Here is a 14,687-nt window from a genome sequence, read left to right as displayed (position 1 = left end):
AACTTCTAAATCTAATGACCAAAACCCATAGACCAAAACCTATTTCGGCTTGGATGACAGGTAGGGAAGGACTCACGTAGTAGCAATCACACTCGGACAATTCGTAATCAGCCTCCCGTCCCAGTACTCGGAACAGCCGCCGTAGCCGTAGTGGTCCTTGTCATGCTGGTGGTGGTTGTTCTTGTGCTTGCGGGGCTCGAGGTCGGACGCCATCGTCATCGTCATGAGCGTCGTGTGGGTTGCGGTGACGATGGGGGCGGCGGCGGTGGTGGTGGGAGCCGGGGCGGCGGCGACGACAACGGAGGCGGCGGTCATGCGCGGCATCGCCGTAAAGTCAGGGGTTGACGGCGCCGCAGGAGTCGGGACCGAAATGGGGCCGGCGAAGGCAACGGAGGCTAGGGCCAAGGGGAGGGTGATGAAGAGGCCGCGCATTTTGGTGGTGGTTTGGTTTGGTAGTAGTTTGACTTTGAAGTGGTGCGGAAAGCTGTTATGGAGTAGACTTTGCTTTCGTAGATAGTAAGATAGTAAGAGAGAAGATAGAGGAGGGATGTGTTATATATGAAGTATTCGCATAGCAGCAGAAACTTCCACAGAAAGCCAAGCCATGGTTGAGCTTTGCGTGGTGTTGCTTCCAAAGGGAAGTACTCGAGGCTCGACTATGGGATTACGCGCGATACTAATGTTACCGGTGGATATGAATCTCAGAACTATGGTTCAGGCGAGCATGTTGTTGCGCGAAAGAAGCAGAGGGTTCGCATTATGCAAGAAACAAAGTAGAGAGAGGCGTGCAGCCTACATCAAGTTGAAATCATGCGAAGTAGATACGCCAACGTCAACGTAGGCTCCAGGGTGTCCACTTTTTTCCTTGAACTGATGTAGGCTGCAGCCTACATCAAGATAAAAACGCGCGAAGTAGCGAGCCCCACGTCAACGTAGGCCCTGGGATGTTGGCTCGTCTGTGGAATGAAGTGGGTTGGGAGGACTACGGTTCAGAACCAACCAACACATGGGTATCGAATCAAGCATCACCACCGCATCATCCACCAACTCACCAATGCCGCGCAATAACCAGCCAGCCTCTCTCCTTGACCGCATTAAACAGCACCGCGACCCGCTTCCGCTTGATGCCCTCTCTAGCCGACACATCCTCGATCGCATGCTTACCATCCAGATGCCTGAGCAGCATCGGCCAGCTCTCTCGCAGCTCTTTACCGGTTACGCCACCCAGCGCGCCATCTGCGTGTTTCGGCGGACTGGGATTCGTCGAGATGATTGCCGTCTCTTCGAACGTTTGGGCGATCTTATCGAGCCATCGCGCTTCTATCGACGATGCTTTTTGCGGAGATAGGATGGTGGTGGGTGCGAAGGACGATGGGTCGGGTGGGGCCAGCTTCTCTACCGGAGATGTGGGCGAGACTATCGAGTTGCGCGATGGAGATGGGGAGGTTGGCTTGAGATGCAGAGGCGACGGACGATGGGGCTTAACATCTCGAAGCCCGAGATGAGATGGCGACTCCGCTCTCTGTGATGGCGTAAGCGCAATGGTTGTGCGTTGACTGCTCGTACTCCCGGCATCCGAACTCGTGCGCGCAGACACGCTACGCGACATAGCGGTCGATCCGAGTCGTGGGCTCAGTATCGTGCTGCTCTCCATCTCCTCATCGGCATCCCTGCGCGTGCGGCGCAAAGGCGATGAAGTTCTCGCGGAGTTTAGCGAAAGCAAGCTGCTTCGCTTGTCGGAGAGAAGACTATCCGCCACCGAGTCGTTGTCGCTCATTAACTCTCTGCGCGCCTCCTCAGCTTTCTTGATACGCTCTTCGCGCTCCATCTCTGCTGCGACTTGCGCTTTGATCTCAGGCGTTACGCGCACCCAAGCGAATGTGCGCAGCTGTGTCACCCAGCCGCCGCGCATGAGCCACGCTAGAATCTCCATGTAGGCTTCGCGATGTTCGGCGGTGGGAATGAAGTTCCTGTACGGCCGAGGTGTACCGGAGAGCATGCTCAGTACTTTAGGCAGCGTAGGCAACGTGGGGAAGCGCTGCGCATATACCGAGATCGCAGCCGGAAGAACAGTCATGTCGGCGTTTGGACTGACGATGTATGTGTCGCGTGGCGATAGCGGAGCGACGAGACGTGCCCGCCGCCAGTAGACAAGATGGCTTGCTATGTACTCCATATCGTGCGCGGATATGTTGTGTTTCTTCGAGATCTTGAGCAGCGACTTGGTGGGTATGATGTTGCGTATGTAGAATGCGATGGCTGCGGCGTTGCCACCGGTATCACCGCCCAGGTCTTTGATCAGCACTTCGGCATCCTCCAAAAGCAGCAAGGCGGCATGCTGTGTCATAGGCGCATCGTCGTCTTCAAGTATGACGTTCGAGGTCGTGAGCCATAGACCTGGCATCTGGGGCTCGATGGCGGTGGGGAGGTAGGGAGTGGAATCGGCCTGTGGGATCTGGAAGGATGTGTTGAACGTCGCATCGAAGTGGATGTGGGCTATCTTGTCGTGCGATATCGCATCGAACATTATAGCAATAGATTTGGCCAGCGGCGACGTGCTGACAATCTTGCGCCATGTCGCAGTGAGCGATTCGTTCGTCTCTTTTGCGCGCTGCTTGATGTCGATGATGCGCTTGGATTCCTTCCACACGTACTGGAACCGCGCTTCTTCGTACTTGAGTGCTTTTGCATACTTGCGCGTGACGTTTTCGTACATCTCCTTGACGCGTTGTTGGTATTCCAGCGCGGGCGGGTTCAGCACGAAGACGACGTTGAACATGGTCATGTCCGGGTTGTTGATGTCAAGGCTCGTCGAGTTGCTGCGTGCATCTGATCCAGCCTCCGACGGTCCACTGGACATGGAGTCATGGCCATAGCCTGGCTCGAATCCTGGGACGGGTTCGGTCGACGGTTCGAGTGAATTCGCATCGTCGTCGTCGCTTGCGCTCGTGAGATTTTTGACCAGATCGCCATCTTCGAGCTTCTGTTGATCTGAACGCTTCTTCTTCTTCCGCTTCGCCTTCTTCCAGAGCCCGTCGTCCCTTACAAACATAGGTGCGCCGAGAAAGACGATGCTCTCAACGCCAAGCTCGAAGCGCCTCTTGTTGTATTCTTTGCTCGGGCTCAACATCTTCTCCAGCGCATCCATCTTGAAGCCCAGCACGGTGTCCCAGTCGTGGTCTCCGCCCTTGCCCCGATGCCCATTACCGTCCTGGTCGTTGTCGTCGTCCGCATCTTCCTCGTCGATGGTCTCCTGCTTGCCCCATAGCCCCGATCCCAGCTTGGACTTGTCGCTCACGCGGCCGGTCAGGGTCCTCCCCGATGCGCGACCGCCGCTGGTTCGACTGCCTATCTCGATGTCATTATCGTCGTCCGAGTCGGTGCTGCTGTCCCATTCGCTATCGGAGCTGCGCGAATCGACGCTGGCTGTTGACGTGTCGTGCCGAAACCAGGCCGGGTCTTTCGCGGCGGCGAGTGCGGCTGCTGACGGTGACAGCGGTGGGTAGTGGAAGACGAGTCGGGGGCCGAGTGACCGCGACTTGGTGACGAGGAGGATGGCGTGGAGGTTGGAAGCAGGTGGCAGCGGGACAGCCATTGGAGAGTGGAGGACGGGCAGGTGCAGCATGCGGGGAAAGAAGCTGCGGAGCGCCGGGAGATCTAGCCCAAAGCAGACAGCACTTTCACCACCATCAACCAGCACCATGCAGGCCGAGGTACGAGCGCAACATCAAGGCGCCAATCCTCCCTTTGTGGTACGCGATCCAGCAAACCGGTGAATCCAAAGAGTGTCTTCATAGAATTACAGCGAGCGACAAGGAGAAAGACAGGCACAGATAGCTATAGGGCTCGGCCATTCCACTAATGACCATCGGCGTCTCGTTCGACGAACGAATGAACCAGGATGCACTGTGTACACTCGCGGACTGGTTCGATATACAATGACTTCAAGCGCTACAAGGTTCTTCCAAAGTACTAGAGTAGAGTAGACAATCCCCAATTCACGTAATAAGTTCTCTTCTCCGGGTTCATTCACGTATTGTACAGTCTTACCACACAGCGACAAGTTACTACCAAACTGAGGAAATGCCAACCATGCGGACCTCGCCTCCATTTACTCCGCGTACAAATCCAGGCAGTGTGCCCACCGCAGACATAACGCAATACTACTTAGACGAGGACTTGACCAAACTCGCAGGCTTCATCACTAGTGTACCCCCGGATCTCTTATACAACATCATGTCCGCCGCAACTGAAGCCGACCTCAGAGCACTCCTCACCCTTATCAACCCATCGGATCTACGAATCGAGCCCGGCTACCTGATGACCAGAACGTGCACGCGCGTATCAAACTGGCTAAAAAACGGAAGTCAAAGATGGGCGGTGAGTAAGGACGTCATTCCGTGTGCCCTCTTTCTCCTTCTGAAGTTCAGGGTCTTGACGCGCGATGGGGTGTGCCACTCGCAGACGCACGAGGAGAGTCTTAGGCTTGCTGCAGCTATCAAGACTGCGTATGGGAACCTTTGCGACAGTAGGGTGTCGCCAAAGGCGTGGGCCGACGTCATGGGTAGACAATACGCAGACATTCAAGGCGCTGAGATTGCGTTCTTGAAGGACCTGGACTTTAGGACGTGGGTACATGAGGCTGACTTCAAGGAGTTCGTGGGTAGGTTCGAGATCGTGTGGGAGATGTTGCTTGAGGATCAGGATGACGTTCTCTTTTGACGGCTTGAAGCTACTCTGGTAATCGAAAGTGGACGTAGCGACGATCTCATTACGATCTGATTATGATTAGGTGTCTTGCAAGCGCTCCCTCGTGCGACATTGAGACAGCACAGAGCCAATATGCGTTGTGAGAACATTGTCACAGCCAGCAGGCTTGATACACCGTAGTCAATAGTAACTATTGCCATAGTGCAGATTCACGACCCTGCTTTCACAATACGAATCGCGTATGCCCTCAAGAAATGCGTTTCATTCTACTCTCTTTCTCTTCCCCATGTGCGCGTAGTTGACTGACAGCCTTTGCTAACAAGACACCCGCGCCTGGATCGACATGGCTCCACAACTGTCTTCTAACACCGTCGACTACTATCTCGTTCCGCCCCAGCCTTACACATCGTCTTTCCTTGCTCGTCTCAGCACATTCATCCTACATGCCCCACTCGACGTCGTAGAGTCTACGCTCCGTCCATCGTCAACGGACAGCGGCAAAACCCAACACATCAACCCCAATAGCGACACTCTACGCCCCACGCAATTCATGACAACCGTGTGCCAAGGCCTACTCCAATTCCTCAACATGGACTTTGACAAAGCTGACCACGCTAGCCCCGATACCATCCCCCTCGCCTTATGCCTCCTGCTCCGCTACCGTATAGCGTCTTCTTCTACGTCCCAGCGTGAAGACGAGGGTAAGTACGAATACGCTATCTCAGATGAGGATGGAAGCGAACTCATCACTCTCCCTATACCCTATCCCACTTCCAGATCATGTTATCGACCAGAGATGAGTGATGCAACGCTTGTTGCGGTAGCGGTGCATACCGCGTACAAGTTCCTGGTTCACGACTGGGTGAATTTGGAGCATTGGGCTGTGCCGCTTCAGCTGAGCAGATATGCGCTGCTGGGAGGTGAGAGAACGTTTTTGAGAGTGATTGAGTATGCTGTTTGGGTGAGGCAGGAAGAATATCTGCAGATGAAGGGTAAACTCGATGACTTGTGGGAAGAGGTGTTTAAGAAGGCGAGCAGACCGGCGCCTCCGGATTTCGTGATGAAGAGGCTGAAGACGAAGGGATGAGGTGATGTAGCTGCATCGAATGGATTGCTAAGAGCTAAAAGTCTAGTGACATAGCAACGACATAGAATCGAAGATATGCGCGAGAGACATCGAAGTCAACAGGATGCAATGTCACTACGATTCTGGTAACACAGGGGTATATTTGAGTCTGTCGCATGAACGGCGCGATGGAATACGACACAAAACTGCCATTACAGGTCTGCTTTTTGCTCAAAGAGCAATGTCTGCTATGCGACTTGAAGTACACACCCGCAGACCTGCCTCTTCTCCCTGTTTGCATGAAACCCGTCGGAGCGCTTGTTCAAGTCGCAAGTATCAGGCCTGATCAACCATTGCGGTCGATATCTCAGTAGACAGTGTTGACGTTTGTGATGACTGAACACCAAGGGGCCCGTGATCCTACTTTGACTTTAGCTACGCGCACACTATCAGGGACAACGCAGCGAGCGTTGGCCTAGCCAGAGATGTCGTATTCCCGCATAGGAACTTGCTGTACATGAGATTAAATACCATGTGGTAAATGATCAACTCTCCAGCTCCGCAACGACACCTTTTCGATATATTGACAGCTGGAGTCGTCGATACGAGTAAAAAGAACGGTGCAGAAGTCGCCACCGTCAGCCTCGACGCATATCATGCCGCGATCGATAACGCCGCAAATCTTGCGTGGCTGGAAACTCTGTCGTAGTTACCTCTTGTGTATAGTGATAATCGTCAAAAGTGATCAGAAGGCATGACATTGCAATGCGTGTCTGCGACGATAGTAAGAAGCCAGGCGAGCAGAGTTCCCCCCTCGCCTGGATGTGCACCCGACCTGAAACACAAGCGGGGGAAACACGATGACGGCGACGATCCATGCCACGCGACTGGTTGGCTCCAGCTGACGGTGATGTGGAAAGGGTGCAGACGCCACTCGCCATGCGACATTACCGAGTACAGACGCGAGAGTGGTAGGCGCAGAGGGATGGACGTCTCCTTAAGGCTGCGGCGGCAGTCCTGAGGTTGTCTTGCCTCACTACACTCACCTCCGTCGCTCGTTACGAACTGTATGATCATGTGGGCGTCTATTGGGACATGGCTGTTGTTCGCGCACGTCTTCGCGCGGGGTGTTGCTGCGCATCGCGACTGGTGGCTGCAGAGTCTCCCGCAGTGTTGGCGGGACTGCTTCGGGAACACAGACGACGGGTGCAGTTATAGGAAATGTGAGTTCAACACTATCGCACTTCACCGCACCACGGACTGATGTGGCTCCAGGCATATGTCAAACCAGCGAAAGCAGCACCTCGTACCTCTCCAGCGCAGTCGCGTGCGCCGTATCCTCATGCAAAGCCGACGAATCGGACATCGAACTCGTCCTCGGACCGCTAGAACTCTACTGCGATGCCATCGGCTGCACGATACCAGCTGAGGTGGTGGAAGACGCCTACGCTGCTGTGTCGAGCACCGCCGCAGCCGACCCTCCGAAACCCACGCACGCAGCCCCAACAACCAAGCCTGCGCCCGCCGCACCCAAGCCCACCACCACCACGACCCAAACCGCCGACCATGACGACGCTGGCGCTGATCTGACCAGCGCAATCAGCACGACTATAACAAAGACGTCGACCGATGGCGACGGCAACACGCTGCAGATAATCGTGCCTATAGTCATGGGCCCGACGCAGATTAGTACCGGCAGCATCGTCACGTCGACTGTGGCTGGTGGCACGCCCATGTCTACGGGCACCTCATCGCCTAGCCCCTCTGCCCAGCCTTCCGCTCCGGTGCCGACACCAGGCGCCTCCTTTACGCAGACATCGTCGGCATCGGGGTCGGAAGAGACAGATCCTCCGCCGGCCAACGGCAACGGTAGCCCGTTCGAGAATATGCAGGCTGGTGCTGGGAGGTGGTCGCTGTCAACACCAGGCGTGGCGTTGGGAGCTTTCGCTGCGCTGGTGATGCGCATGTAGATGGTGCGCCAAAGCATGCGACATGACGATTCCAAACCATTTACTTGAGGAATGCGCCAACCACCTCGATGATTAGTGTATTTGCTTTTGGAAGATTCGAAGATTCGACAAGGTGAGGTTGTCTCGTAGTGCAACAACCTCTACCGCTCGATTTGCTGTATGATACCTAGATACGATGAATGCTCGATTATGAAAGATCACCACCCCAAGACCGTCCTCACGAGATCAATAAAGTCCTCATTGCGAAGTTGTAGTCAACCCTCGTAAACCCTGATCGCCGGAATGCCAGCGGATGACTTTGGTCCACGCGCATCATTCCACCGCTTTGTCCCCGCAAGCCAATGAAAGCGGTCCCAATGCCAAGTCGGTCCTCCAGTCCTTGCACATGAACGAGAACGAGAACGAGACTCGCAAGCTGCACCTTCGAGCCCCGTCAATCCTCCATATCTTGTCCGAGGCCTATAAAGATCTCATCTCGTGCATCCAGCGGCTTTGCATGTGCTTCAGCCTCAAGCTCGGCCGACGCAATTCACCCGCCCCCGACGTGAAAACCTCCGACACGGCGACTTGCCCAAAACGGAACCGACAAATCAGCGTGCTCGCATTCCGCAACGACGACCGAGGCATCTTGCTCGACAAGCAGCGAAGTGGTCCCAACGCGTCCAGGAGGTAGCATTCGGAGCGCGCGAAAGAGTCCAGTTCGTTTCAGTGCGTCATTATGCAAACGACGTGGCATGACTGAATTTCTTCTGATACTTTATAGATAGGGCGGGCTGTCCGACCACGACGAACGGTCAACACATCGACTTCAACAATCAACGAGCGTTTACTTTGATTTCTTGGACTTTTACCTTCTACCTTTTACTATTTATCCCTCGACATGGTGGAGCTTGAACCTATCCCCGGCCCTCCTGGCCTGCCCATCGTTGGCAACATCACAGACATCGATGCCACAAACCCCATACAGTCTATGTGTAATCTGACACTGAAATACGGTTAGTGGTTCTCTTTTTGCATACCCACCTTGCTATTCGCTTCCTGCACAGGACTGAGTTTGGCTGCGAATCTGCGAGCCGAGAACTAATGAGTGCAGGCCCGATATGGAAGTTCTACCTTGGCGGCGAGCGTGTCGTTATCGCAAACCAAGCTCACATGGACGAGATCTGTAACGAGGAGCGGTTCTCGAAAATTATAGCGGCATCACTAGAACAGGTCCGCAACGGTGTTCACGATGGTTTGTTCACATCCTACGGACCACAAGAAGAGAACTGGGGTATTGCGCATCGCGTTCTGCTTCCTCAACTCGGCCCGCTCGCCATTCGCAACATGTTCAACGAGATGCACGACATTGCGTCGCAACTCGTCATGAAGTGGGCAAGACACGGCCCTGAGCACACCATACATGTTACGGATGACTTCACCCGGCTGACTCTCGACACCATCGCCCTTTGCGCCATGGACTATCGTTTCAACTCCTACTACTACCAAAAGATGCATCCATTCGTTGATGCCATGGCCGACTTCCTCAAGACCAGTGGAGACCGCGCAAGGCGAGACCCCATCTCGCAGATGTTCTACGGCGCCGAGTCGCAAAAGTACTGGAAAGACATCGAACTGCTCCGCAAGACCAGTCTGGACGTCATCAAGACGAGGAGAGAGAATCCGACTGATAAGAAAGACTTACTGAACGGCATGTTGAATGGTGTTGACTCCAAGACTGGCAAGAAGATGACGGACGAGAACGTCATTGACAACATGATCACCTTCTTGATTGCTGGACATGAGACAACATCGGGCTTGCTATCGTTCACCTTCTACTATCTTCTCAAGAACCCTCAGGCGTATGAGAAGGCGCAACAGGAAGTCGATGATGTGATTGGCAAGGGCCCGATTACTGTTGATCACTTGACGAAGCTTCCCTACTTGAACGCTGTGCTCCGCGAGGCTCTTCGTCTTCAACCTACCGCGCCTTCGGTCGGAATGACTGCCAAAGAAGACACCACGATTGGAGGAAAGTATGCAGTCAAGGCGGGCGTTCCTCTCGTTGCGTTGTTCCCGATGGTCCACCGCGATCCGGTCGCATACGGTGAGGATGCCGAGGAATTCCGACCTGAGCGAATGCTTGATGCTGAGTTTGAGCGACGCAACAAAGAGTTCCCCAACTGCTGGAAGCCCTTTGGCAACGGCATGCGAGCCTGCATTGGAAGGCCATTCGCCTGGCAAGAGGCCCTCTTGGTGCTTGCGATCCTTCTCCAGAACTTTAACTTCACCATGGAAGACGCGTCGTACCAACTCCAGATCAAGCAGACGCTCACGATCAAGCCCAAAGACTTCTACATGCGCGCCCACCTCCGGAATGGAATCTCCGCGACATCGCTCGAGCGCTCGTTGGCATCGGCTACGCTCAACGACCCTCCTCCTGTGAATGGCGCACCCGCTGTCAGGAAAGAGAAGACCACCAAGGGCAAGCCTATGGCCATTTACTACGGCTCCAACACCGGAACATGCGAAGCGCTTGCTAACCGCCTTGCTGGCGACGCCGCAAACCATGGGTTTAACGCAGAAGTTGTGGACACTCTGGACGCCGTGCGCGAGAGTATCCCCACCGACAAGCCCATTGTCATCATCACCGCATCCTACGAGGGCGCGCCTACTGATAATGCCGCACACTTTGTCAACTGGATCGGTACCCTAAAGGGCAAGGAGCTGGAGAATGTCTCGTATGCCGTCTTCGGATGCGGTCACAAGGACTGGGCGAAGACATTCCACAAGATCCCCAAGTACCTGGACGCTACACTCGAAGAAAGAGGTGCGACTAAGATGGTTTCGATGGGTAGCACCGACGCTTCATCAGGAGACATCTTCACCGACTTTGAGACCTGGGAGGACCAAGTATTGTGGCCCACCATGCGCGAGAAGTACGGATCATCAGAGGCCGATGGCGAAGGTTCGTTGGAGACAACACTTGACGTCGAAGTCACCGCTCCCAGGTCATCTACGCTACGTCAAGATGTTCGTGAGGCTCGTGTGGAGGAGATCGAGGTACTCTCCGGCGGAGACGCAGGGCAGAAGAGACACATCGAGATCAGTCTCCCCTCGGACATGACATACTCAGCGGGCGACTACTTGGCTATCCTGCCTTTGAACCCCAAGGAGAACATCCAGCGCGCGATGCGACACTTCGGGTTGAGCTGGGATTCAATGCTCACTATCTCCTCAGCTGGCCCCACTACGCTTCCTACAGATACACCCGTCAGTGCCATCGATGTCCTTGGCGCGTACGTAGAACTTGCTCAACCTGCCAGCAAGCGTAATGTGCTTGCGCTTGTTGAAACTACACGCGACGAGGCCGAGAAGAAGGAACTGGCGCGTCTCGCGGATGAAGCCTTCAGCTCTGAGATCACCGCCAAACGCGTGTCGGTTCTCGATCTCCTCGAGCGTTTCCCCTCGACTAAGCTGCCACTCGGCGTCTTCCTCAAGATGCAGCCACCAATGCGAGTGCGCCAGTACTCCATCTCGTCGTCGCCTCTGTGGAACCCGAACAACGTCACCCTCACATACTCTGTTGTCAACCAGCCCGCCCTCAGCGGTCAAGGCCAATACGTGGGTGTAGCTACTAACTACCTCGCGAACCTTGCGCCGGGTGACAGGCTGCATGTCAGCGTGCGCCCATCGCACAAGGCCTTCCACCTACCCAAGGACTCCAAGAGCGTCCCTGTCATCATGATGGCAGCCGGCACCGGTATCGCCCCCTTCCGCGGCTTCATCCAAGAGCGCGCCGCCCAGATCGCTGCCGGCCGCAAGCTAGCGCCCGCCATCCTCTTCTACGGCTGCCGCTCGCCAACCACGGATCTCATGTATGCCGACCTACTCAAGCGCTGGGAAGACATGGGCGCCGTCTCACTCCGCCTCGCCTTCTCGCGCAAGGCAGACGAGTCGCTTGGCTGCAAGTACGTCCAAGACCGTGTCTACCACGATCGCGCCGACGTCATCGAGCAGTTCGAGGCGGGCGCGAAGCTCTTTGTATGCGGCTCGCGCGGCGTGGGCGACGGCGTGCAGGAGACGCTGATTCGGATCGCGAAGGAGCGGTTGAAGGAGAAGGAGGGGCGGGAGGCGGATGACGCGAAGGCGAGGGAGTGGTTTGAGGGGCTCAGGAATGAGAGGTTCGCTACCGACGTGTTCGAGTAGGCGTAGATACTATACTGTAGACGAGCAAAAGAGTCTACACCCGAATGACGCGCACGCGTTCTGCTTGCACCGTGCCTCACTTACCTCCCCCACCAAAGTCTGCGCCACACCTTCACTCACCTTCACGTCTCAACAACCATCTCCACGCCGATTGCTTCATCTTGGCATCATGTCACGACACCGTGCAAAGTCTCAACATCCCACTCTTACTAGCTGAACGAAGCTTGTCGTCCGCCCAGCCAAGGCGCAGAGTTTTGCGCATCTTGCAGCGTGGAGGAGCTGTGAACGAATCAGCTGCGGGTGATCCCGGTCTAATCTAATCTGATCGCATCTAATCAGATGATCACCTGCCACATCGATGCAGCTGCCATGTCCGACAACACTCCGAAAGGCTTCATACCATCGCCAAGACGTACGCAATAGGTGGAATGCGCCGCTGACACGATGACTTGCCGCGGTAGAACCGGTGGCCTCATCGCGTTGTTTGTTGCATGCAAGATGAGGGGCATTCCTCAGTTTTGTGGCAATCTCTTCGACCTCTCCCAATATCTCTGGAGGTAAAGATGGCGCTGTTGGATCTGCTTGCGTCGCCGAATATCCAACGATTTAATGACCTGCTTCGATGGAGACTACTGCTACTTGCAGTGATCCCACTCGCCCTGACCTACCTCGTGCGAAAGTTCACCAAAGCAAAGCCCCTCGATCTCAAGCAGTATTCGCACTTTCCACAACCCGAGCCAGCAGATCCCATTCGAGGCCATTGGCCATGGGTTGAGAAGATTGCAGCCGAGGGTGATCCTCGACGCGCCTTCGATGAGATGCTGTACGAGCAAGCTGAGAAGCTTGGATTTCCTCCGGTTCTACTCGTCGACTTCCGTCCGATTGAGAAGTTCCCCGTCCTCTTCATTCTGGATAACGATGTCGCGGAACAAGTCACCAAGCCGAACAAAGCGTTTCGGACTAGCATGCCTAAGCATCCTTCTATTCAGCAGATAGCACCTCTGGTTGGTTCAAGGTCTTTGGTTACTACCGATGTAAGTAGTCGGTGAGCAGGTGTAGAGCTATAGGCGAAGGTGCAGGGACTGACTATGAGCTACAGGGAGAGGAATGGAACGCGTTGTACAAGCGCATACGTCCGGGCTTTCAACCTAGCCATCTTCTTGGTTTGGTCGACGTCATTCTGGACAAATCCGAGACTTTCATCGAGCTCATGGAGCAGAAGGTTGCGACTGGCGAAACCTTTCGTCTCGACGCATACACCACGAACCTTGTCTTTGACATCATCGGAATAGTAACCTTCGACATGGATCTGAATGCGCAAATCGACGGGAAGCAATCCGAAGTCCTGCTCACGTACCGCGCCCTCTCGCAAGCCTTCAACAAGCGACCTTTCGGGGGAGTAGGATGGCGCGGCTACTTCTCTGCCAACGAGCGTGAAATCCGCGCGAAAGACAAGCATCTGGACCGCATCCTCAAAGCCAAGATCAAAGAGCAGCACAAGTCTTTGCTTTCGGGTGACATCGACACGAAGACGCAGAACAAGAGCGTCGCAACCCTCAGCCTCCACGGCATCGACCGACTGACACCCCAAATCCTCCAACAAACTAGCGACACGTTACGCGGCTTTCTCTTCGCTGGCCATGACACGACATCCATCCTTCTGCAATGGGCTTTCTACGAGTTGCATACACATCCCTTTGCTGCGCAAGCTCTCAACGAAGAGCTTGACAACGTCTTTGGTACCAACACTCACCCTTCCGCCGTCGTGAAAGCGCTACGAGGCTCCGACGCTGGGGTACTGTTGAGCCGTCTGCTCTATACTGATGCGCTGATTAAAGAGACCCTACGACTGCACCCACCCGGCACGACCGCGCGCATCGCTCCACCCGCATCAAACACCATGCTTACCCTTCCCAACGGCGACACCCTCCCCATCGACGGCCTATGCGTAACACCACGCGCATACACCATCCAGCGCCACCCCAAGATCTTCGGCTCCACCCGCAACGACTTCAACCCCTCGCGCTGGCTCGGCGATGCCGCCAAAAACATCCCCGAAAGCAGCTTCCGGCCCTACGAGCGCGGCCCGCGTCGCTGCACGGGTTCTGAACTCGCGAACCTGGAGACGAAGATCATCATCGCTTGCGTCGCACGTCACTTTGATTTTGTCAAGCAAGGGCTTGGGGAGGTGGATCTGGATGAGAAGGGCGGGGTGCAGGTTGAGGGGAATGGAAAGGCGAAGACGAAGGGCGTGATGTTCTCGACGCATCAGGTTACGGCGAAGCCTGTCGATGGCATGGAGGTAAAGGTAAGAGTAAAGGAGTCGGGCGAAGAGAGGAAGTAGATGCGACGCGAAGGTTAGAAGGCAGAGTAGACTAGAGGTAGACGAAGTAGACATAAGACAAAGAGTAAATGTTACCCGAATATTACAACTACCGCGAAAATACTTCTTGTCGAAGTTAGAGAGCGGTTGTATCGCGTCTAGAAGCATAGAAATAAATAGAAGATAAATTATTATTCTCTGCGAAGCAGAGTCTTATACCTAAATAACTTAGAATAGAAGTATAACAGCTAATTAGTTAAGCTTATAAAATCTAATTAGCTATTTAAGATAATATAATTATCTACTATAGTAGATTTACGTAATATATTACGTTAGATTACTATAGTAAGTAAGGTAAGAAATACTAAAACTTTAGATAGCTTAGAGAGTTAGTGTTTTATAGACTATCTACTATAGTAGATTAATATAA

At 54.5% G+C, this 14,687-nt stretch overlaps 6 protein-coding genes across 6 annotated transcripts; 5 read left to right on the top strand and 1 right to left on the bottom strand.

Moving 5' to 3' along the window:
• Window positions 1-1,048: 1,048 nt before the first annotated feature.
• Window positions 1,049-3,595, bottom strand: NPR3 (Nitrogen permease regulator 3; the record flags this gene model as incomplete). Its single annotated transcript, XM_049336771.1, has 1 exon — window positions 1,049-3,595. One exon carries the CDS (start codon window positions 3,593-3,595, stop codon window positions 1,049-1,051), a length of 2,547 nt encoding a protein of 848 aa, XP_049184053.1.
• Window positions 3,596-4,092: 497 nt separating this feature from the next.
• Window positions 4,093-4,722, top strand: J4E83_009885 (uncharacterized protein; the record flags this gene model as incomplete). The annotated part of the gene is made up of 1 exon (XM_049336770.1): window positions 4,093-4,722. One exon carries the CDS (start codon window positions 4,093-4,095, stop codon window positions 4,720-4,722), a length of 630 nt encoding a protein of 209 aa, XP_049184052.1.
• Window positions 4,723-4,996: 274 nt separating this feature from the next.
• Window positions 4,997-5,797, top strand: J4E83_009884 (uncharacterized protein; the record flags this gene model as incomplete). The annotated part of the gene is made up of 2 exons (XM_049336769.1): window positions 4,997-5,004; window positions 5,140-5,797. The coding sequence occupies 2 exons, from the start codon at window positions 4,997-4,999 to the stop codon at window positions 5,795-5,797; spliced, it is 666 nt and encodes a 221-aa protein (XP_049184051.1).
• A 635-nt stretch (window positions 5,798-6,432) lies between these two features.
• Window positions 6,433-7,746, top strand: J4E83_009883 (uncharacterized protein; the record flags this gene model as incomplete). The annotated part of the gene is made up of 2 exons (XM_049336768.1): window positions 6,433-6,481; window positions 7,052-7,746. 2 exons carry the CDS (start codon window positions 6,433-6,435, stop codon window positions 7,744-7,746), a joined length of 744 nt encoding a protein of 247 aa, XP_049184050.1.
• An 880-nt stretch (window positions 7,747-8,626) lies between these two features.
• J4E83_009882 (uncharacterized protein) lies at window positions 8,627-11,934 on the top strand (the record flags this gene model as incomplete). Its single annotated transcript, XM_049336767.1, has 2 exons — window positions 8,627-8,741; window positions 8,840-11,934. 2 exons carry the CDS (start codon window positions 8,627-8,629, stop codon window positions 11,932-11,934), a joined length of 3,210 nt encoding a protein of 1,069 aa, XP_049184049.1.
• A 563-nt stretch (window positions 11,935-12,497) lies between these two features.
• Window positions 12,498-14,278, top strand: J4E83_009881 (uncharacterized protein; the record flags this gene model as incomplete). Its single annotated transcript, XM_049336766.1, has 2 exons — window positions 12,498-12,968; window positions 13,034-14,278. The coding sequence occupies 2 exons, from the start codon at window positions 12,498-12,500 to the stop codon at window positions 14,276-14,278; spliced, it is 1,716 nt and encodes a 571-aa protein (XP_049184048.1).
• Window positions 14,279-14,687: the final 409 nt, after the last annotated feature.

Source organism: Alternaria metachromatica (genome assembly GCF_023757995.1).
Source record: "Alternaria metachromatica strain BMP 0045 chromosome Unknown scaffold_38, whole genome shotgun sequence".
In the NCBI taxonomy this organism is placed as follows: domain Eukaryota; kingdom Fungi; phylum Ascomycota; class Dothideomycetes; order Pleosporales; family Pleosporaceae; genus Alternaria; species Alternaria metachromatica.
The sequence above is the reverse complement of the archived record's forward strand: the minus strand, read 5'-3'. Positions and strand labels throughout refer to the sequence as shown.